At 41.3% G+C, this 24,016-nt stretch overlaps 2 protein-coding genes across 2 annotated transcripts; both read right to left on the reverse strand.

Moving 5' to 3' along the window:
* Positions 1-4,969: 4,969 nt before the first annotated feature.
* Positions 4,970-8,598, reverse strand: manbal (mannosidase beta like). The gene is made up of 3 exons (XM_080727304.1): positions 8,480-8,598; positions 7,657-7,836; positions 4,970-5,461 (listed from the first exon to the last, which is right to left on the reverse strand). The coding sequence occupies exons 2-3, from the start codon at positions 7,807-7,809 to the stop codon at positions 5,348-5,350; spliced, it is 267 nt and encodes an 88-aa protein (XP_080583430.1). The 5' UTR covers positions 7,810-7,836; positions 8,480-8,598; the 3' UTR covers positions 4,970-5,347.
* Positions 8,599-10,465: 1,867 nt separating this feature from the next.
* LOC308287128 (nuclear factor of activated T-cells, cytoplasmic 2-like) lies at positions 10,466-22,976 on the reverse strand (the record flags this gene model as incomplete). The annotated part of the gene is made up of 10 exons (XM_080728248.1): positions 10,466-10,518; positions 11,865-12,518; positions 13,720-13,852; positions 14,628-14,683; positions 16,126-16,266; positions 17,300-17,472; positions 18,102-18,304; positions 19,790-19,955; positions 21,221-22,226; positions 22,871-22,976. The coding sequence occupies 10 exons, from the start codon at positions 22,974-22,976 to the stop codon at positions 10,466-10,468; spliced, it is 2,691 nt and encodes an 896-aa protein (XP_080584374.1).
* Between the last annotated feature and the right edge of the window lie 1,040 nt (positions 22,977-24,016).

Genomic DNA, 24,016 nt, shown 5'->3' on the forward strand with positions numbered 1-24,016 from the left:
AGCATAGGGCACAACAAACTCCCCGTGGTTGCCGCTGAGCAAAAAGCACCAGATAGCCTATAAATAGATTCCAAAATGAAAACACGGGATCCGATCCGATGCGATGAAGGGCTGCCTATCGCTGGTACACCGCGGTCAATTCATACGACGGAATCGTGTGCCACATTCGAGGGGTGTAGTGGAAACATGCCTTGTAGGGAAAAGACACGGCCAGCATTATGCATCACTGACGAAACGAGAAGGCGCAGATATGATAGGGGAGCCTGGATTACGCTCTTTACGCAACTAGGTGGTGTCAAGAATCACGTACTGCCGTGGAATAATGGGAATTTACGCACGTTATAGCTGTTCACAATTGCGTAGACTTCTTACGCACAAACACATGTGGGATGTTCGTTAGAGAAACCCCACAAGTGTGGCCAGTGTGTGTGACTTCGTGGTTGCAACCGACTTCAGGTGCAGGGATGAGTGTGGTAGGGGAGGATGAGGACGAAAGTGCATTTAATATGTAGAATATCTGCAGTGAAATAAATGGGTATCTAGAATCTGATGCTCAACCCTGCACAAATTAAAGATAGACATACTGGTTTGGTTTATAAATGGGGACTCAACAAAAAAGATTGATTGAAGACTTTATTAGAAGAAGTTTGCACAGTTTCATGACGGTACAGTTCACTGGTACAAGGTCTACTAAAAGGAGATCCTAGAAAAGCATAAGCTTATTTCCATAGGAAACCATTTAAGTATCTCATATAACATTGAATGACAGACGGATAGAACACAGTACTATGCAGTAGATATAGTCAGAAAAAAAGGTGGAAACAATTTAAAAATAAAAATACAAGAATTGACACAGTCAATATATAAGCTGGTCAGATGAAAAAAAAATGTTTTTTGAAAAAAAAAAAAAAATGTTTTTTGAAAAAAAAAATGTTTTGGAAAAAAATGTTTTTTGGAAAAAAAAAGTTTTGAAAAAACTCGGGCGTGCTCAAACAACAGTAATAACTGCGTATTACCTTACTGTACTTTACTGTACTGTATACTGTACCTCACTGTACTGTACTGTACATATTCTGTGTTCTATATCTATGAAGTCTGTGTTCTAGATCTATGAATTTTGTCACTCCCCCCCCCCCCCCCGTGTATGTGTGTGTGTGTGTGTGTGTGTGTGTGTGTGTGTGTGTGTGACTTTTACTTATAACTGAGTACATCTACAGTGCAGTATTGATACTTTTAAGATACTTTTAAAAAAACAAGTGTAAAACATTTGAGTACTTTTTCCAACAGCTACTTTCCCCCATAGCCTGGAGGACTCCTGCTAAGTTTACAGTTGCCATATAGCCTATTACTCTATAAATCTATCTGTGATGTCTGATTTTACTAAAACTAGCATGCTTATTAGGCAGTAGTGGGAAAAGTACTCGCATTCTTTACTTAAGTATCATACAAGTGGAAGACTTGTATTCAAAATTTACTTGAGTACAAGTATAAAAAGTATTTGTATTGAAATGTACCAAAAGCAGAAAGTACGCATTATGCAGAACTTAATGTAACCAAGGTGTTCAAATAAGTGTATTGATTGTAGGCATTTTCCAAAATCTTGTGGTATTTCACTGCTACATATCGTTCTAAATATATGCTTTCTTGTCATTTAGTACAATGAATGTGTTACCGTGTCTCTAGAAATGTGCTCATTATTTGTGAAGATACTAACTGTAATTCTCAAAGACTCGCATTGGTTCATTCAGCACATCGTTTTTGCTCTGTTTCATTTGATATTAAAATGCAACTCTAATTAATCTACTGTGTGGACACTGATCAGATGACAGGAAGAAGCAGCTCATCAATGAATGTACTTTGTGTTGCTTTTGTAAATTGTGTAGGGTACGATATTTTCATGACTTCACACCAAAGCCCATATCATGGTCATAGAGTTAAATCATTGACAACTTGCATACTCGTTCAGTTCATATGTTAATGCAGATGGTATGCAGATGGTGTGACACATCACCTACTACAGCCTACAACGATGCCCAGGGCAACACTGCATATTGTCTATAAATGGCTCACAGTTTAAATAACGTACGGTTTATTTGGACAATCATCTGTAACAGATGAAGTATAATTAAATACGACGTGATTAACGTTTGTTTGACATCCTCATCACAATTACATTGGATGCATCGCGTTGATTAAAGTGAATGGCTGCTATAGTTTTGCTAGTTTTCATCACCTAATCACCTTCCTTTCATAACCTAATCTCTACGTTTAGAATTGAAAGAAGAAAAATAATGTTAATGTTAGTATGAAGCTAATTATAAAGCTTAAATGGATGATGATGTCAACAATGACTTGTGAAAATCAAAGAATGATAGCCGATCTACAAGCAATCATACAAACATTTTGTACTTTGATGCCAATACTTTTGTACTTTTACTCAAGTATAGACCTCTCTTTTCTTCTGTTTCATTTATCACAAGCAGGCTGGCCACAGGCACCGCCTCAGTGTGAAGGAATGGTGCTCCCTGCTGGACAAAATATGTCATTACAGCAGTACAGATCTGGAGGGCCTGGCCAATGGATCATGAGCTCGGTGACCATGTGACATGGACAGCCAATCGGCAAATAGGTCCCCTAGGTCCCCTGAATGTCTCAGGACAATGTAATCTGTTTAAAGAGCTGGTCCTGCTGACCAGCTAATAAAAACATCATACAATAGGTAAATACAAAGAGGGGTCAGGGGAGGGTAGGGCTGGGCTATGTTTGTTTTTACCAGTTGCGAACGGCTGCTGCCTGTAAGTGGTTTTTCAGGGCGATTTTAAAGGATGCTAGTGATCCACTCTCCTTTAAGGCCTTCGGTAGGGCGCATAGCAGAAGAACGAGTTTGACCCTTTCTTTGAGGTGACTCTGGGTTGAACGTTATCTGTGGCGCTGCCTCTGGTGTTGTAATTATGGACATCCTTAACCTTTATAAAGTAGACACTGGTGTGAGTGGTGTCTACATATTGACGACAAGACAGAGACAGAGGAGAAAGTAGTACAGTCAGCTGCTGCATGGAGGCCACTGTGCCATTTTTGGAGGGACACAAGGCCAAACTGAGGGGCAACGATGGCCATGGCCTCCCTGAAATTCCTGCCCTGACAGTCACTATTATTAATACACCATATTGTGGTAGTTAAAACATGAATAGAAATCTATCTGTATTGTTGTGTCTGAGTGTAATAACAATGTTTAACAATGTTTTCTATTTTTCAATTGGGCAAAAAAAAAAAAAAAAAAGGTTAGGGACAGGTTATACACAAATTTGAAAAGCCTGAGTGTCCAGGCGCCCCACTAAGACCAGAGCAGACTATATATGAGTTGTTAGTTTTTCTTTGTTAAAATATTGTTATAGTAGTTGTTAAAGCCAATGGTACTATATTGTGGTACAGTTAAAATAAATGTAACCTTATTTTTTTGTATAAGTGTAATAACCATGTTATTGTCTCATTTGTGTGAAATATCGTACAATACCAGAATATTCGAATCAAATATGACTCCAGTTGATTCCTCACACATATTGACTTGATATAACAATTGAAAAATATATTGCACTAATTGTGGAAAAATTAATGCATAAAAAGGGGGGGGGGGGTCAATTCAGATTTTGGTCATTTTGGAAATAGGGCAATACATTATTATTTTTTTTAATCTGGTATCTTGACACTCAAACCAAAATTGTTCTTTAGACCATAATCTACAAATCGGAAGTAAAAATAAACTTTGACAAATTTAAAATGACTGAGTGTCCAGGCAGGCACCCCACCGGCCATATTGAGGACCAACACAGGTGTTCAATTTGTCTGATTGGCATAGAACAAATGTTCTACGTTAATCAAAACACCTGTGTTGGTCCTCAAAATGGCTGGTGTAGGACTACAAATGCAACCCATGAATATGTGACAGCACACAAGCGCGGTTTGAGATGCCCCATGACAATGCAGTTATAAGCATAGTACATAATATTATAGTGTAGATAGACAGGATAGAGCAGAGAGGGGATGATTATTGTGGGCTCGCTGAAAGCGGGCACACGAATGTTCTCCCAAATCTTTATAGTAAGTTTATTCTCCTCAAAACAGGCCGACAGTACAAAGGCAGGGCTTTTAGCCAATGAGGGAGCAGAATTCTTGGTGACATCACCACCAACAAGTGCGAACTGATATAAATAACAACACCCACATGAAATCTTTTCTAGTTTTTGAAATATTTAACTTTAAAGGGCCACTTCACCTCTGGGACAACCCGATCTTATTTTATTGTTGATCAACACAATTCTGAGTTATTTTTTGTGTTCAATCTGTTTTTTGAGATATTTAAGTATTTCAGCATGTACTAGTGATGCGTTTTGCATCATGCAAAACGCATCACTGATGATGCAAAATGCATCACTAGTCATGCTGAAACACTAAAATATCTAAAAACACAGATTGAACACAAAAACTAACTCAGGATTGTGTTGATCGTGTCTCAAACAACAAAATAAGATAGGGTTGTCCCAGAGGTGAAGTGGCCCTTTAAGCACCCAATGCCTTTCCAATGGGAAATAAGACTGGAGAGAGGAAGAGAGACCCATTAAGTATCTGAGGGATGTGCTCTTGATATACCATGGGTGAATATAATTTGTGATTAGGATATTTGCTGTTGGAATGTAACTGCTAAAGTCTGATGTATACTTAGTTGCACGCTGGTGGAGCATGCTGTAAATAGCTGATACAGTACAAGCTCACAGTGCATCACATTTGTGACGCCTTGTGAGCTTGTACACTTAGACCCAAATTGTTTAGACAGGGATGACACCAACGATGTCGAGGTGTATTTTACCGTCCCCACGGGTTTAGTGTAATAAATGAATATATGATCATGATCTAATTCTGACTCATACCATTTTATGCTCAACACAGGAAATAAATGATGAAAGTGCAGCGATAAATGTTTGGATATTTATTGGTCAGTTTGCAGATGAAATAAAAGAAATGTTGCGTCACATGGGGAAAGGGCCAATTTGTTCAACATATTAAAAAAGACAATCAACCCTCAACACACAAAGATTCATGACATTTTGCTCAAAATGTATAAGCTTTGTATAAAAGTATGACCAGAGACCAATGCTTAATATTGATTTAACACCAATGAAGGAGCAATTGTTTCAATGTAACACACACACACACACACACACACACACACACACACACACACACACACACACACACACACACACACACACACACACACACACACACACACACACACACACACACACACACACACACACACACACACACACACACACACACACTCTCTTATCTACCGCTTCTTTTTACTCTCTTTCTTTAGTTTCTGGCGAATCGGAGGAACGGGTCCTTTAGATTTCTTCATCTGTTCTGCAGTCTTCCCATCATTGGCCTCTGTTGTCTCCTCCTGTGGACCAATACACATTAAGCTTTAAACCTCCTACATGTAAACATAAACATTTCAGACATTTACAATGATACAGAAACTACCTAGCATTGCTATTCTCAGCATGTCATTATAGGCAAACGTTTGGCAAAAATAGTTCATCATTCGCCAAAAATAGCAGAGCTTGTACTGTGAGTGGATCGGCTATTTTTGGTGAAGAACTGTTTGGGCAATATAATCGATATTGCAATAGAGGGTATGCGCATGCATAAAGTGAATGGCAAATCGAGTGGCAGTGGAGTTTAAGGTCGTTTAACGTCATTTAATGCAATCAGTTAGGACGTTTCTGTTTGGATGTATGGGCTGACAAGGCCAGAAAGTAGTTTTTTGCCACTCAGTAGGCGTTCGCGCATAACTTCCGGGTATATGATGATGTCACGCGCATACCCGCTATATATTGCAATATTTTATTTCCCAATACTGTAACGATACTCCAGGCTGTAGTATTGCAATACTTTTGGAGAAAAAAAAAAAAAAAACCTTCATGCATAGAAGTCCAGTCCTGACAATCCACTCCTCTAGATGTCGGTGTACTAATAGCTAGTTCGCCTTCCAGTTAATTCAATATATCGCGATATGTATTGCATCGTGATATATCGCAAAGTGTAATGATGTAATTCTTACCACTATTAATTATATCACATGCAGCCCCTAGAGACAGCTCAAGCACCCAGGGTCCACTTTGGGAATCCCTGCTCTAGAATAACATTAGTGCTTTAAGCATAGTCATGTAGGGGCGACCTGGTGTTTCCCAAGGCACCTAAGCACAACGGTGTGGTGGGCAAGGAGGTAGGGAGCGCGGCGGTATCTCAGGTGTCTCATGGTCGCCTGAGACGGCGCGCCTCCACCGCCATCACCGAAAACAAGCGCTCCTTTCGCTTGCAGTCCCCCTTGCCCCCACCATCGTGCTTAGGGTCATTGGGAAAAACGTGGAAGCTGTAGAGGGGAGTTTAACAGGCATGATTTTAAGTTATTTTAATGAAAGTTTTTTGAGAAATCTCACGTCATCACAAGAATAACCCACAGCATTGTTTCCACTTGTGGGTACATACAAAGTACACCCCTGCTGTTCTAATGTAACCAGTATCCTATCCAGTAACCACTGGTCACATATTGCAGAAGAGTTGGCTAACTTGGTCAATGTTATTAGGAACTTTGATAACACAGAATCATTTGAGTTTGGATTTTTACGGTGTAGAGTTTCTCTCTCTGTGACAATAGTGTCTACTGTACCTATCTCCTGTATAAATAAATGAAACAAAAAACATTTTCAGTTGAACTTCCTTCCTGGATGTTCTAGCTAGTAGTATTAGATAAGATGTGATTGTGTATAGGCTACACAGATGAATCCAAACATTCTTCTAGCAATTACTAACGCCGTTTCAAACTAGTATTGCTTTATTGACTGGGTGCTGATTTATGCCAACCCAATCTGATTTCATAAACAGAGAACATTAACTGTTTATAATAACATGTGGTAATAAACCTGTCATCTTCACTATATATTCTGCTATAAATGTGCAAAATCTATATTAGAATCCAGCGTGGTATATCCGGCTTTGTCGAGTGGAGTGTCTATAGTCTATACTCCATCTTCTCTTACAAAGTTCCATGCCTATTCCACGCCTGCATTCAAAGCTGTGGAAAGTCGCGGCTCTTTACAACGCAAGATTGGACACGTTTGTAATGGCCACAAACGTGTGTGTGTGTATGTCTGTGTGTGCGAGCGAGCGAGCGTGCGTGCCGTGCATGCATGTGGATCGAGTGAGCGTGCAGATCTCTCGCTGTCTTCAAAGTTCACACAGCTCCTCCAACTGTTTATATCAGTGGTTCTCTAACTATTGGTAGCGAGACTTGTGCCATTGGGGTCCAGTATTGGAGCCGAAACTTTCACCTCAGTAGGCTACTGTAGTACATCACAACAACGCAAGATTGGACACGTAATGTCAACTCTGGAAATGAAATTGACTAGTAATTATAGTTACAAATGGTCTATGTGCAATAACAAAGGATTATTCCCAGTGACACACTTTTTATGTTAGTATATTTTTATATCCATTTGGTTCCATTTGTACACTGTCAGAGTTACAGACTTGTATGGGTCAATTTAGACCCCCCAAAAAGAACCCACAGAGTCCCTGGAGTCACTACAGTACCTGTTCGTGTCCCTTGGAGGAGTTTGGTATGAGAATAGCCAGGATGCAGATCAGCTGGAAGATGGCTCCCAGGAAGAGTCCATATCGCAGGAGGCTCTCTAGAAAGGTGGGTTCTGGGACCTCTGGAGGGGACAGGTCCAGTTCTGCAGACATGGTTCTGCTCCGTTTGGCCTTCCGATACTGATGCATATTTATTTTAACAAGAGGCAAATTGCAAAAGGTTCATAATCAGTATTGTGTGCAATTTAATAAGCAGTGGTGTAAAGTAAGTATTAAAGTACATTTACTCAAGTACTATACTAATTACAATTTTGAGGTACTTTTACTTTATCTGAATATTTCAAATGTTCAATACTTTTACTACTCCACTACATCTGACAGCCAGGCAAATGTTGTTCATTCCACTACAATTATGTGTAATAGCTACTAGTTACTTTGTAGAGTTTGATTATGATTACAAAACACACACTATATACTTTGAGTACTTTAAGTATATTTTGACGCTGATACTTTAGTAGCCTACTTTTACTCAAGTACATTTTGAGTACGAGACTTCTATTGCAACGGAGTGTTTCTACATTGCAGCAGTATTGATACTTTTACCAGGCCTATAGTACAAAATATGAGTACCTTTTCCACCACTGTTAATGTGTGCATGCTGTGCTTAGCTTACTCTGCCACGCATGCTTAAATGTATCAACTCACAGTAGTAGCCTAGACATATTACTATGGTCATATGCCGTTAGGCGTTAAGGTTATGTGTGTATTCATCTCCCATAGAGAGAGTATAATAGTTAGGTAACGTATGAAAAACAAAACCTACCCCTGGCGGTGTTTGCTTGACCTTTTCTTTGCAGTTAGACGGTGTGTATCAGATGGATTTGACCCAGTATACAATGAAAAACAACAAGGGATTTTTTTTATTTGTGGATGGGAAGGAACAGGGAAAATCTCCATGGATGGAGTCGGAAATGAGGTCATTGTGTGATCCAGCATCCGGTAGGATGGTCGTACATTTCATTGGCTGCTGCCGTTCATTGGAGCGATGCGTCCAATCCCATAAGGGGAAAAAAATAACCCCTTTCATATCGGACCATTATTTATTCGTAATTTGAGCCACGGACCACCATTTGATGAGATTTAGCCTCTCTGATCCAAAATCTAAAATATTTTGTTATTGTTGGAAAAGATTTTGTCCACAATTCCATGCTGTAGGTTATATTTGATGTAAAACAAATCTACATTCTCTAATTTTGTAGACTGTAGACTTCTTGTAAATAGATGTTTAACAATAATTTAAGGTCTATAAGGGTCCATTTGGTTGCCAACTCATCATCGTACCTGTGGACCACCTGGAACCCCTTCAAGGAACACATGGTTGAAAACCACTGCTCAAACCAAACGTAGGCTATGTCCACTTTTTTTCTTTTTAACTCGCTTAATTCTCAATTTTCCATCCGTTTGGTTTGTTATAATACAAATGTCAGGCAATTAGACTATGTTATGACAGATAGTAGAGGTTTTTATTTATAAAGATATCTCTACTATAAAATGTGGGGTTTAGGCTAAACACTTTTATCTTGTGTAGATAGCCTAAAAGTAGACTAATAATTATAAATCAGGGCAAAAATGGGGGTTTATGCATATTTCTTGCAGTGTTTATAGTTATAAATTGCCTGCAGCTGGATGATGTGGTCGGCAGTGGTTACTTTGAAAAGGTCGCCCCCAAGCGGTTGTTTCTGGACATCGATTTAAAATCACCTAAAATGAAGTCTGGAACGTTGGCTTCACAAATAGACACTGATCATTTTATTGTTAATGTATTAGACACACCCAGACTGCAAACTGCATGCAACCATATGAGTAAGCAGGAAAAAATAAATACAAGGAGTAAAACAGGCTCAAAAGATAATGCACTGCATGCAATCTGCATTGATACTGTAGGCTACTGATGATACATCATGTTTGCAGCTATCATAGTCAGCAGTGTTCCAAAGTGTGACTGTTAACCATCCATGTTGCCAAAACAAACTGCCCAGTCAAGAGTATCACCTCCAGACATACTGTAACTTGAAAAAGATTTGCCCCCTGTCCCAGTTTGAAATGAATATAGCCTATATCCCTATTGTAAATCTCCACACTGGCTTGCTGCACTCCATTATCCAAATCTATCCTACAAACAGCAGTGGTGTTCTTAATACTATTGTAACCCGTATTCTTATAACTTGGTAGCGTTCTCCAGTCCTACTGGGCTAGTGGCAATAAGTGGGCTACAATTCTTTGAACAGTGTCTTCTTTATTCGACTCGAACCAACACAGCAGCGTAATAGCTTGTTACATATGTGTTACACGGCAATTCTAGGCTGTCCCACAGTTTTACCTGTCCCCATATCCACACAGGCAGGTAGGAACTCACGTGTAAGCAAGAAGGACACAGATTAGAATAACTGCAAGATATTAAAGGAGCTATAGTCAACTTTTCTTGAAAAACGGATGCTAAAATAAAAATAATGTTTCCAAAATATTTTATAAAAAAATAAGCTTCATATATGTGTTTCTATTCAAAAATGACCTCAAAAAGCGTAAAATAATGATAAAATAATCATTTTGGCCATTGTCAGACCGACACTTTGTTTACATTCTAGTCTATAGACTAGGATGTAAACAAAGTGTCGGCCCTACAATGAAAAAGTTGACTATAGCTCCTTTAAGTAATGTGCCAAAATGAAATGATAAATAAATCTCTTGTTGTTACTGGTAGGGCCACCAGTTAGAAGCTGCAGACATCAGGCTGATCGGGTCCAGTTCTCTACGACCGCTCTCCGCTGTAGACCTTAAGGTCTCTTCTTATGATGTCATTCACTGGAACACATTAAGGGAGAGATTAATCATTTACAGTGTTCTTCACTTTGGACGCACATTACTGTGACACTGTAATGATTCAAGATAAGAGAAAAAGAGAAAACACACACACACACACACACACACACACACACACACACACACACACACACACACACACACACACACACACACACACACACACACTACTGTTGCATTAACTTCAAAATACCACAAGATGTCTCTCCTCGACATGAGAGCTGTTAGACATAGCAACACCCTTTCAAGTTTTAAGTTACTCCACTACAAGTTTTCACATACTTGTAGTGGAGTAGAAGTACAATATTTGCCTCTGAGATGTAGTGGAGTAGAAGTAAAAGTAATAGTAAATTGTAAAAACTCCAACTCAAGTACAAATACCTAAAAATGTTACTTAAGTATAGTACTTGTACTTGTACTTAGTTACTTCACACCGCTGCAAACCAACATATTTCACGATAAATCATATACTGTACTCTCTCAGGCAAAGTATGAACACGACACAGCATTCTGGTTTATTTGCCACTGATGGTAAATGGAATTTATAACAAGAACACACACCAAGCTAAATGATTTTGTTGTAGACTTTCGGTTCCGGGGTGTACTGTAGGCGTGTGCACTACCGCGGGGCAGGGCTGTTGTCTTTCTGCATGTATTTTTGGTTATACTTCCTCTTCCTGGCCTACATCACTGAGGTTTGAATGGAAACTTTCTTCCATAGCGAACAGGGCCTCTGTGCATTATTCTCTCCCTCTCAGTGAGAAGATACAGGCAAGTTGAGAACGGTGACAGAATAGCCTGGATGGATTTTGAAGCCATATAATAGACCTTTTTCCAGAGCGCTGCCGTGTAGCTGCGGTGTCTGCGCACAGCCGCACACACATATAAGTGCCGCATGACACCGCAGTTATGGTTGCCGGCTGCCGCTCTGAGAAATCGCTCTTATACGCATGTAGTATTTTCGTATTGACACACCTGTATACCAACTCTGTTTAAAAAGTATCCCTCTTTCAGTTGCGTCAATCAATACTCTATCCTCAGTGACCTCGCTAAGCGTAGTGCAGAGTGCAGGGTCTCAGCATAACAGTTCAATATTCTGTTGGCTTTGTCAGGCAAACATATAAAACACTGACCCACAAAACTGTGCTGGAGGAACGTCATAGATCTGTTAAATGGTAAAGAGGTTAAACAGACCCCTTGTGACAGGCCAGTCGAGATACATTGCCTGAGAAGAGCTTGCAGACAGACACTATAGGCACCATGGTGACTTAGACAATTAGTCGCAAAAAAGGCATCATGACATGGTGTATTTCATTTCATCTACTCACCATCCTCCAGATAGGCATGGCTAAGGTTCTCTTGTTTGACCATGACCTTGTCAGGATTCAGATCACCATGTCTGTCAGTCTGGCTTCCTACCGGTATGTCGGCCTTGGTAAGGGGGCTGCCTGTGCCTTGATCTTGGACTATGTATCTTGAAGGCGGAGACTTTCCAAGAGGCCCAGCTGTCTGCATGTAACCCTGGTGTCTCTGTGCTGGGTAGGTCTCAAATGGAGCAGGCACCCCAATACTGACACCGTAGCTGGGGACGGAAGTGGCGGAGAGCTGAGAGACAAGGGACGGGTAGTGGCATGGCTGCAGCCCGGCGTTGAACCTCTGGGAAGGGGACCCACTGAGGAGGGCACTGCCTATGTTGTTGTAATGTGTGTTCACTGAGTGGTAGAAGACTGGGCTGTTGCACAGAGCACTGGTTCTGGACGAGTGGTAGACAGATGGGTCCTCGGGGAATTGCGGTACCAACCCGTGGGCCCCTGGGTCTAGGCTTGCCAGATGGTTTGGGGTTGGAGAAACATTTATGACTTGAGGGTGGCTCCCCCTGTCCAGGTGGTGGTAGTAAGTCCTGGGTGACGGGTCGTGGGACTGGGGCCCTAAGCAGCCAAATGAGCTCAACTGGTAGTCATCAACTGGCTCTGCTTTAATGGCTGAGAGTGAAAAATAGACAGTCGCCAGAGAGAATACATAGAAAATTACTGAACAGGTCTCCCAAGTAGAAAGGGACACAGATTGGAACTTAAGATGGTGCAGCTGCAGTATTCGATAATTGATGCACATATTGGTAATGTCTGGTATATTTTAAAAGTGTTTGCAGTTTCTGTATCTTTAACTATTGTAGGCTACTAAGGGAAACCAAAGCAGCTGACCACAGTAGTGTGTGTGTCGTAGTGTGTGTGTCTATACAGCTTTGGTTTACCAAACAGCCACAGCCTTCCTCTCCGATTTGTGAGCTCTTAGTACATCGTTTCTCATACTGTGGACCACAGACCACTAGTGGAAAATGTTTAAAAATGTAAAGTAAAATAAACAAATAAATCACCTTTGTTAAATGTATCACAAATATCCATATAATTTAAGAAACATTTTGAACTAATAGGCAAAGTGTGTAAAAAAAAATATATATATTTAAGGGATACAAATACGTTTCTTGCGCGTGGTGTCATGCAACATAAAATACCATAGCTAAGTTCAGTAATATAAGAAATATATAAATACACACCCACCCACACACGCACGCACGCACGTACGCACGCACACACACACACACACACACGCACATACAGGTTTGGGTAAAACGTTCACGCCCCCAGGCTTGCGATGCAGATAGTCTACTCTTAAACAACAATGAACTAAAGTAGCCTACAAATTATTATGAACTACACCTAGCAGCCCTTACCTAATGTAATCTTGCAAATAATTATACGATTAACACGCACCTAAGAAATATACACAATTAGCCTGTGATCTACAGTACACAACAATTACCTCAACACTTTTAAATCTATTTATCAGTTAAATTATTTGAGAAGTTACTGCACTTTGGCTTTGACAGAATATCGTAATTATTTACAGAATACAAATAATACAATCGCAAAGAGTTACAGAGTTTTATTTACCAAAGAAGTGTTTCAGATTTACACGTGACCCGCTGCAGACGGGCTTGACGGAAGATATCTCCCTTCGCCTCCCTTCTATATTGTGAGCCTGTTGGTGAAGCAGTGACTGGGGGGGCGTGAACGTTTTACCCAAACCTGTGATAGATCCCCTCCTTGTGATCAGTAAGGGTAACGGTGGTATCCGGAGCCCACGTTGAGAACGAGCGCAGCAGAAGAAAGAGTAGACTCGTACCTATCAGAGGTGTGTAAGTGAAGTGCTGAGGCTGACTGCGCTTCTTCTTCCCGTTGACCACGTAGAAGTTGACTTTGGCTGGGTGGTAAATGCCCGGGTCTCGATACGAAGGCACCTCTACGAACAGCATGCTCTGGGCATGGTATAAATAAACAATGGATCAAGCTACGGTACCTGCATAGATAAGCTATGGTCATAATGCACAGTAGAGGCTGCAGATATCGATTATGTTCTTAGCTATCATTCCATCGATTATCTTTGGGTTGATTGGTTCATCCTATGTGTCAGCATGTTGATAGGACCCACTATCATTCTTGTGTGCATGTACGTGTATACAGTATATTGTTTTGAATATCGTCGCTGTCGGGCAGAAATATCGAATGTCCACGTTTCAAATGTGTATGTTTTTTTTGGTAAATTAAAGGATTTAAAGCCCTACTTCATCATACAAGATGTCGCACAAAAGTAGTGAATATAGCAGATCTACAAGCACACAACGCTGATGCTTGTAGGCTATTTTCACTATTTTAAATTGTTTCTTAAATAATAAAAAAAGTAAGGTTTTGGACACCCGAAAACAATGATATGTAACAGTATGAGCCATTTTTTATCAGTATGAAACAACATGCTTAAAATGTGTCAAGCATTTAATGAAATAATAACAGTGTTAGAAGTTCCTTGTATATTCTATGTAATAGTGGGTATGCACATGCATAAAGTGAGTGAGTGGCCAGCCGTGTGGCAAATCGAGTGGCTACAAAGTGAGTTTAACGTCGTTTTATGCATTCAGATAGGGCTTTTCTGTTTGGATGATGGGCTGTCAAGGCCAGAAAGTAGTTTTTTGCCACTCAGTAGGTGTTCCCGCATAACTGTAATGTCTGTGTTCAAACTGGTGACAAGATACTCACAGACTGGCTTTTGTCTCGATCTACAGTAGCTTCTACCTCCCAGATTTGCTGTCCATCTGTAAAAATGTATACAGCATAATAGGAGTTATACATCGTCAATGTCGGGCAGAAATCTTGTTTCTCCATATTTCTGCTTTTTATTTCTTTTTTTCTCATTAATGCACATGAATAGGGACACCAGGTTGAAAGTGGTTAAGTAACTATGTATGTGGGTTGGAAATAACAGCTTCTGACTAAATAATAAATACATTAGATTAATTAGATTACAACACAGCTAAATTATAATAAACTATTCATATGCAAAGGTTGATGCATTGCATTTACAGTGTTTGTAAAGACAGACAGTGGAAAACTGCTTTCACTTTCATTCGTGGTGTCAGGTTTCATTCCTACCCAAACGCTTGCCTTCTGTTTGCAACCCACACTCCAAAAGAGAACAGCGTCTGCTCTAGATGTGAGTCTTCATCACTCAGTCTAACCACATCCTGTTGCACTAAACACTGCATCGAGTGCATCTTAGTCATAAAAAGGTGTGACATTTCCATGTAGAAATTATTTATGACAGTCACTCTTATCTTACAGTTATTATTTGTGCTTATTCTAAGTAGGGCCGCAATTATCTATTATTTTATTTTATTCTATAGATTTCTACTATACTACAGTATAGATTACTTTTTCGATTAATCACATAGTTAAACATGTTTTTTTTTCATCCATACATACATTTTATTTTTTGTGATAAATAACTTTTACAATATCCACGTAGAGATAAATGACAAGTCATCCTTATCTTACAGTTAAATTGTTATCTGTACTATCAAGGGTGTTGAGGGTAGCCTCAGGGGGTGGGCGTCATATCCGTCACTGATATTTGATGTTGCCTCGGTAATATGCAAACAACTTGACAATACCACAAGTAGGTCATTACACATGGTTGTCTACTACCCCAGTTCCAAAACACTGTGCCGTGGCACACTGGTGTGACAACCACACAACAACCATACAAAAAGTTATGAATTATCTTTTACTTTGCTATTTAAAAGGACAAGTTTTTTTTTTGTTTTTTTTACAAGGGTTCATATTTTAGATAGTCATTAGAGAAAATAAAAGATGAGTGTTAAAATGTTTTCATTTACTTCTTTCTAGCGTTTTAGTGATTTTAATGATTTATGCCCCCAGGTTGGGAGCATGCATGCCCCCAGGTTGGGGCTTCTGATTATGAAGCCCATTCCCAAGATGCACCGCAATCTTTCATGGGCAGATGTGACTAGTGTAAATAGTAAATTGCCGGCTTATTGTGTTTAAAAATACATATTTAGCCACTTGTACGCATGCCCCCACCCACTGAAATAAAAATACTAAAATCGCAAAACAAAATATATAAAGCAGTAAATGAAAACATTTTAACGTTCATCTTTTCTTTTCTCTAATTACAGTCTAAAATATGAACCCTTGTTGTAAAAAACGAAAGTTGTCCTTTAAAGGGACTATTTCTTACCTTGTGTCTTCTCACAGAATATGACCTTGGAGTCAGATGTGAAATTCTGTCCAGTCAGGACCATTTGTTGCCCACCAAGTATAGAACAACGATCCAGGTCCTGCCTCTCGACAGCAGGGAGCTCTTGGGATGAGCGCTGGGCTGGTGTGAAACAGGAAAACTGGATTTTTATAACCAAACACACATGAGTTACAGTAGTAGATCAGTGAAGTACGTTTTTTCAGCCCAATTACTAAACCATCTAATTCAAGATGTGTTGAATGTTGGTAGAATCTTGAGTTGCATGCCTTGGCACCATACAGTATGCTATTGTTCCAAACGTAGGAGACGGTGTTTGAAGGAGCGCTCGTTTTATGGTTAGATATGTCACAGTTGCTGTCCACGACATTGCAAGCGGCGCGAAGGCCAGCGGACCTTGGTCCTGCTCTTCGCGCCCGAGCGCTGCAGGCGCGAGTGCCCGCGAAGAGCGGGCCAGGGCCGCGCGGCCGGCGGAGCGCCGCGCGAGTTACGAAGCCGTGGTGAATGCAATCGTTATATTACGGCCTGGGCAAGCGCACGATAAACGCCCGCGCAGTCCAAGTGACCACAGCCGAGCGCTCCAGAGTCTGGAGCGGAGGTCTGGAGTCCAGACCTCCGCTCCAGCCAATCACAAGCCGCGCCTTCTAATTTATGCAACCCCGTCTCCTACGGTAGGAATACTCGCATACAGTATATCGTATGTCCAAAATATTGTCGATCATCGTTAGGCTATCTGTTGCGTCTTTGCTCCGTGAGCAGCCTGCGATTCCATACCAGATGCAAACAAAGAAGATTCTGAAGGAAGGACAATGCAGCCTTACTGCATTCTGGGGGTGCATTCATTCCCTCGTATTTTTTGATTGATTGACTACTTTATTGGCATTTTGCTTAAAAAAAAAAAAAAGCAAAATAGACAATCACAAAAAACTAAAGACAAAGTATTTTTTTCCCCCATTGTGGTCCATACACAATCCAATGCAATATCCATTGTTGAACAGTATTCTGTTCAACAGTGTTCTGTTCTGACTGTTTAACCAGAGAGCCTAAAAAACTGTCATTGTCAAATGGAATATATAATTGACGTGATGTCAGATGAAATGACAACAATTTCCAGGTTTTAAGGGCTTTTCATCTCACCAGGAAGTAAAACACTTACAGCACTCAATTGGATGAGATGTCACTTGAAGTGAGATAATCTGTCCCCCCGGTTCTGGAATATGGACACGAAACACCATGCGCACGCGGGTGTTCTTCCTCCCTATGTCCGTCTCGCCGTTCCTCAGTTCGATGTCGGCATTCCTCAGCTTCAGGATGCCTGCACAGTCAATCCTGTCAAGTGTAAAACATATGTGTCCTCACTCTGTCTTAATTACAACACCATGATGTTATCCACAAATATATTTATGCACCTGCACAGTTAAAACCTCAGTGATTGCGACTGTAGGTTGCTATTTAGTATAAAAAACGTGCAGCTCATGTCCGCTGACCTGTTCTGACATCACAATGATGTCTATGACATCAAACATCTATGACGTCAGAAGTAAGTCATCTCCATATTTGGGAAAATATGGCCACATTTTGTCCAACTTAAACAACAAACCAGGTCTGTACTTTTTTTGGTCAAAGTTGATCCCATGCCCAGCAGTCTGCTGTCACCCAGGCGGATCTGTGCTCGCGCCCATGTGCTCGCGCCCATGTGCACATGCCCATGTGCTCGCGCCCATGTGCTCGCACCCATGTGCTTCTCGCCCTTAGGGTGTCTTACTGGTAATTTATCCCTTTGTAACTCCAAATGGACCCATAATAATTGGGTCAATTTAGTTACATTTGTACATGCTCTGAGTTAAATTAACACTGAGGATTTTTACGGTGTGCTAATATATACCGGTAGGTGGATTCACATAGAAAATGACAAACACATATAGTCTGAATGTTACTGATCTTTCCATTGTCCTTACACTGCTCGCATGTAGGTTTTTGGCTCCAGGGGGATCTCCAGCAGTTTTGTCCCATTAACGATCCTCTCTGTGCTGGGGGTGGTGACAGTTTTACCCGTGATGCGGTGGACCTGGTAAAAGGCGTGGGGTTTAAGAACTCTCTCGTCAGCCGTCCCAATGAAGACCTGCAGAGCGAGCGGGGTGGTGCCACGGTACCCGCGAAGCTGGTGAGGGGGGGACATGAGCACAAGGAAACAGGGGAGCTTCAGTTAAGCCAACTAATCGATTTAATAAACAATTATCGATTATCAATAAGTTGGGCGTCTCATTAGTCATTATGGGCGAAAAGTCTAAAAGAAATGACAAAAGCCAATCCACAAGCTTACAACATGGATCCTAAGTAAATAATCGATAGTTGCAGCCCTACAAGAAAACACATACTGTAACTGGTCTATTTACAGAAGTTCAAGATAAATGTTATTGTGACATACGCTGCATTTATTTGCCCTGGGAGGGTAGTTTACTAGTCAGTGCAGCTTAAGTGGAAACGGCTATGGGATCGAAACAACCAAGAGTGAACTAAATAATAATAATGCAGAAAAAAACGAAACTACTGCTCCAAAATGTGAGTTGGGCTGTTTTCTTTATGAGTTGTGTTCGCAAGCAACAAGAAGCAAAGTCTTCTCACTATACCTTTACCTATATAAAATGTCTGCCTATTTTTGCGGAATGTTTGTCAATTATGAGTTAGGATACGCCCAGAATAGAGAATATGATCTTCTACAGTTCAAACAATTGCTGTGTACTAACAAAGGTGAGGAATGCCATATATCATATACCATGATATCATACATTCAGTAATCAATGCATTTCTGCTCAAAGAATCAATAGAGTAGTGAGATGAGATGGCGGAGAGTTGAAATACCGGAAAATTGACTCAAAGGGTTAATTAACATAAAGTGTTGCTCAAATGCTACTTTCTAATCTCGGTTTTAATCACGGGCAACACTCATTTCAGCTCTCACTTCGATTGGGCTGTGACGTCTGCCTTCAGGGGATAATCTATATTTATATGCCCTGAGATTTTAGAGAACTGCTATAATATGCACTTGCTGTAGTATTATCACTGTTAATATTGATATTGTTTATTAATGTGATGCATTCACTTTTAATGACCTTCATTGATATAGTACAGATTGACTTGACTGTTTGTTACCCATGTGTTCAGATCAGATAGTTGGATTGCAATAAGCAGAATAGGCTAGGCTCAAGGCTGTAAGTCACAGCTTACTCAGATACATCCTTTTTTGCGCTATTCAGTTACACCCCATATAGGATGATATCATGCTGATTTGCATACTGCTACCATGTTGGTACCGTAACCAGGAACAGCAACTGTATCAGGAACAGCATATTAATTACACTGAGCTAAGAGTGCCTTAACATTGGGAACCAATGGTTACCGGGCAATGTGGCCCGGTAACCATGGTGTTATGTGGGATGATTAAAATCTATTCAGTGAACACATACAGTGAATGTAATTAGTGCTGCTGTGTTCGCAATGGGTGTGTGGTGAAGTGATTTGGATTTGCATCGCTTTGCAGAAAGACAGACAGGAAATACCATCGCACACACCTCTCTCTCTCATGCTGACTCCCCTTTACTCTGTAGCCTATTCACATATTCACATGCACACATGTGTACAATACCTGAACCTCTGGGTGTCCTCCATTGGGAGTCTTGACAGCTCCCCGGCTCCCCTCCGTCTCATAGTGAGCCCTGTGGTGAGACCTAGGCTGCTGTTGAAGCTGCAGCTCATATTGTCCAGACTGACTGGGCAAGGCCCAGTCCAGGTTTGGGAGAGTGGGCACCCCGCTATGCACGAGGGAGGATGAGAGGGAAAGGATTGAGATGAAGGCAGAGATAGGGAAAAAGGAAAGGAGGCATTAACTGTGATATATGTTTCAACATGTTGTTTATGCAACAAAAAATCGACTTGAATGAACCACTTAAACCCAATATACTGTGTTTCGTATTACTACTTGTCTATTTTAATCTCTTCCTAGTTTCAAGATCTGCTCACAGAATGTTCACCAATTATTATGACCAGAATAGGACGCCAGGGTTCAAGAGGTAAATTATTCAGTAGGTGACCATGGAATAGAAAATAAATGAGGAACGCACACAGAGAACGCACATATATTGTAGGTTTCTACTTTATCCAGATCATTTTAGCACAAGCCATCACGTTTCTCTGTATGATTTACATCAGGGATCTTCAACGTTTTCAGGCCAAGGACCCCTTAGTTGAGAAAGAGATGAAGCAGGGACCCCCAAAACTATAGATTCCATATAGTTTCATTGTTTGACAGCACAATCATCAATGCATTTTGAATTTATGTCAATTTGTGTTTTCAGATATGTATTTAACCACTTGAACCGTCAATCCTTAACTTGACATTTCACTCTGTATTTAGTCTGCTGTTTTTCCCCTCTGCACCAAACATCTTTGCCGAAAATAGCCGATCTACAACTGTGAGGCGTTGTGAGCTTTTAGATCTGCTATTTTAGGATTCAAGTGGTATAAAAAAGGAGAAAACAGTTTCTGTCTCACAAAGATTTGGAGGACCCCCTGTAGTAACTTTGAGGACCCCCTAGGGGTTCCGGAACCCTGTTGAAGACCCTTGGTTTACATTTTGAGTACATATACTATAGGTGTAATCAATCAACATTGGTGTTACTGAAAATGTCATGTACCGGTAATAAGAAACAATGTAGACAAGCAGAGAAACAATGAGCTGCTTGCCCAATTTTTAAATCAATTTTAAACTAAACCGCATTCTGTCGAGGTGCCAACTTGCATCTTGTGCACTCGTGGTCATGTATGGCCTACTTGTGTGCCAAAAGAGCGCCCCTTGTTATTTATATAAGGTTGCACTTGTTGAAGGTGACGTCACCAAGAATGCTGGTCCCTCATTGGCTGTTGATGATGACATCACCAGGAATGCTGGTCTCTGATTGGCACAGATACGCGACAGATACACCGAACGCAGTACTTGCACACTCTGCTGGTGCAAGTAATTAATCAGGTCATTCTCGTTTACATTCTCAATCAGCAACAAAAAGGACCTGCAACACACCTGAATGCTCCGTGGTGGGCTAGGTGATGTTGAGGCCACAGTGTGTGAATGTAGAGGGGCTCATGCTTAGCTTCAGCTCCAGACCTGTCTCCTCTGTCCTGCTCAGGGTGCCAAGCATGCCCCTCTCCATACACACAGTCCTGCCTCTGGACTTGCTCATACAAACAGCCGTCCTCGCTGGATCGCACCACCTTAGGAGCCACTGTCTGGGCTAGGCTGGATCTGAGGCCACCCAGCATCTCCTCCATGCAGGGGGAAGAGGCATGGAGCTGGGTCTCTGCTCGGGCCTGATAGTGGGGGAGGTGGCAGGATCCCTGGTGGTCGTGGGGTGAGGGACTAGGGCTGGGGCTCCGTGAGCGTTGTTTGACGGGGGTGGCCCCCAGGCTGGGGCTACAGTATTGATCATAGGTGCGCTTTCCCTGGGGCGAGGGCGAGCGAGACCGCTGGTGGGTATGCGGGGAGGCGGCTCGCTGGTGCCGTGGCTGCAGAAAGGTCTCCTCTGTGATGCTGGTGCGAGGGGACGCTCCAGGGGAGGAGTGGGCAGAGGACGTATGGATTCCTTGCAGGCCCGGGCAGAGGTCCAAGGCAGACAACCCCACGCTGCTTGCACCTCCACTGGGGGAGACACAAGGAGAGGCCAGGGGGGAACACGTCTCTGTCTGCCAGCCGGTGGAGGAGTTACTACTAGCAGGGCTCATGCAGGGCTGCATGCACGGCTCCCTGTAGTCCCCCAGGGCCGTGGAACTCTGGGGCTGTGAGTTGAGAGAGTCACCGGACGGAGTGATTTCAATCCGGGGACTGGGGGCTGGGATGTTCCCTGGTCTGGAGGCTTGCATCAGGGAGTCAAACCCTACCCCTACCCCAGAGAGGTGATGATCTGTAGGGCTATGAGAGGGGAAAGGCTGACTGGTGGTGGGGGGCTCACAGCGGGAGATGTGATCACCAGGGATGTGCACCACCAGTGAAGGGGGGTGGTTAGCACTGAGAGGGTCAGCTGTCGGGTCATCTGACGAGAGAAAGGATAATTCAACCCTTGATAATAAATGTTACCCTATAAAATTGTGTTTCCCAAAGATATAGCGGCTACTCTGCAAACAATGTAGTAAAATTGCCCAAAGTGCTTACACATGCTCCAAAACGTTCCTAAAATAACTGTTACCCAAGTGGTAACAGGTTTCCCACTTGAATGCTGACAAATGAGATTAGCCATGCATGCAGCATCAGTACCTGACAGTTAAGTAGGCTACACACTCATGAAGGGATATCCTAGAAACAGTAGTTCTTCTGACTAAATATAACTTATGTAGGCTATACCTGATGATAAATAGGCCTATAGTACAGTAAAATAAAATAAAAAAAGACGTATAGGAAATCCTCTAGTGCAGTGATATCTGGGAACCCCCAGCCAATGACTGACAGTTATTCACTGTTATTTATTTATTTTACAGACAGTAGATTGCACCAAATTACAGACCATATCGGACTACATCACCACTAATTTAAGATGATGGGTCCCAATTTAATAAAAAAAAAAATCTAATTGGGGATCCTTGAAATAAAATGTAAATTTTGGAATCACTGTTTAGTGTATCACAGTAATGTATAAGCAGAACTGTTAGCTAAACTTAAATAGCCTATATAGCTACTCACCTTTAGCATCATCGGGGAAATCATTGTCAGGGTACAAGAATAAGTCAGAAAAGTCCAACTCCTCCTGACCGATGTCTGGACCGAGTCCCAAAGTCCCAGAACTCATGTTCCTCCTCTAAATAGCCTCTAAATAACGATGTGCGGGTTTCCCCCAGAGATTTGCTTTCATAGACTATGTATTTATAGTTGAGGATATTAAAGGTCAATTTCGGTAATTTGCCAGCTAAATCAAAGATATTGAACATACAATATAGTAGACTAAACTTACAAACTGTTGTACAAAGTCTACTCTATAATAGCCTACATACATTGGTACTGGCGCAACTTGCAACTCCTCACAAACATGTAGACCACGATCATACACATGCAACTGTGTGAGTGCGTTTCCTGTCTGTGCTGATGAGATGCATATAGATCTTTATCTACAATGATGAGATGAGCTCAGTGGGTGCACAGTCAGTGCACTGTAGAGCTACTGCTGCCTGCTGATGCATCAGACAGAGATGTAAAGTAACTAGCCTACATTTTTTACTTTTAAGTATAGGCTAGTGTAGCCTATATACTTAGTACAATTTTGAGGTAGGCCTACTTTTACTTTACTGGAGTAGGCCTATTCCAAATTTTCAGTACTTTTGCTTCTACTCCACTACATCTCAGATCCAAATATTGTAGCCTACTTTTACTCCTCTACAAAAAATGTTGAACACTTTAGTTAGGCCTACTGGTTATGCTACTTTGTATATTTTGATTAGGCTAAACATAGCCTACATTAACCACGTAAGACATTTGAAAATAGATGATAATGTTTTCTACTTTCAGTAGACCATAGATGATATTTCTTTCTACTTTCAGTAGGCTATACATTTTGATACCAATACTTTTGTAGCCTACTTTACTCATGTAGCAACGATGACCAGAGGACCAGCCACAACATTTTAGTGCAATTCTGAACACGGATGATATAGTCCTTTTTGGCCACCAGGTCGCAGTCTTCTACTATTTTATTGTCTCCGGACTCTCCGCCAGGCCGAACGCGTGGCCTAGACCAAGTTTTCGCCCCTGTCCTTCCTTCTGTCCTTGTGTGTTCGTTTGTTTGTTTGTTTGTTTGTTTGTTTGTTTGTTTGATTGATTGATTGATTGATTGAT

Source organism: Nannobrachium achirus (assembly GCF_963921795.1).
Source record: "Nannobrachium achirus genome assembly, chromosome: 6".
NCBI lineage: Eukaryota > Metazoa > Chordata > Actinopteri > Myctophiformes > Myctophidae > Nannobrachium > Nannobrachium achirus.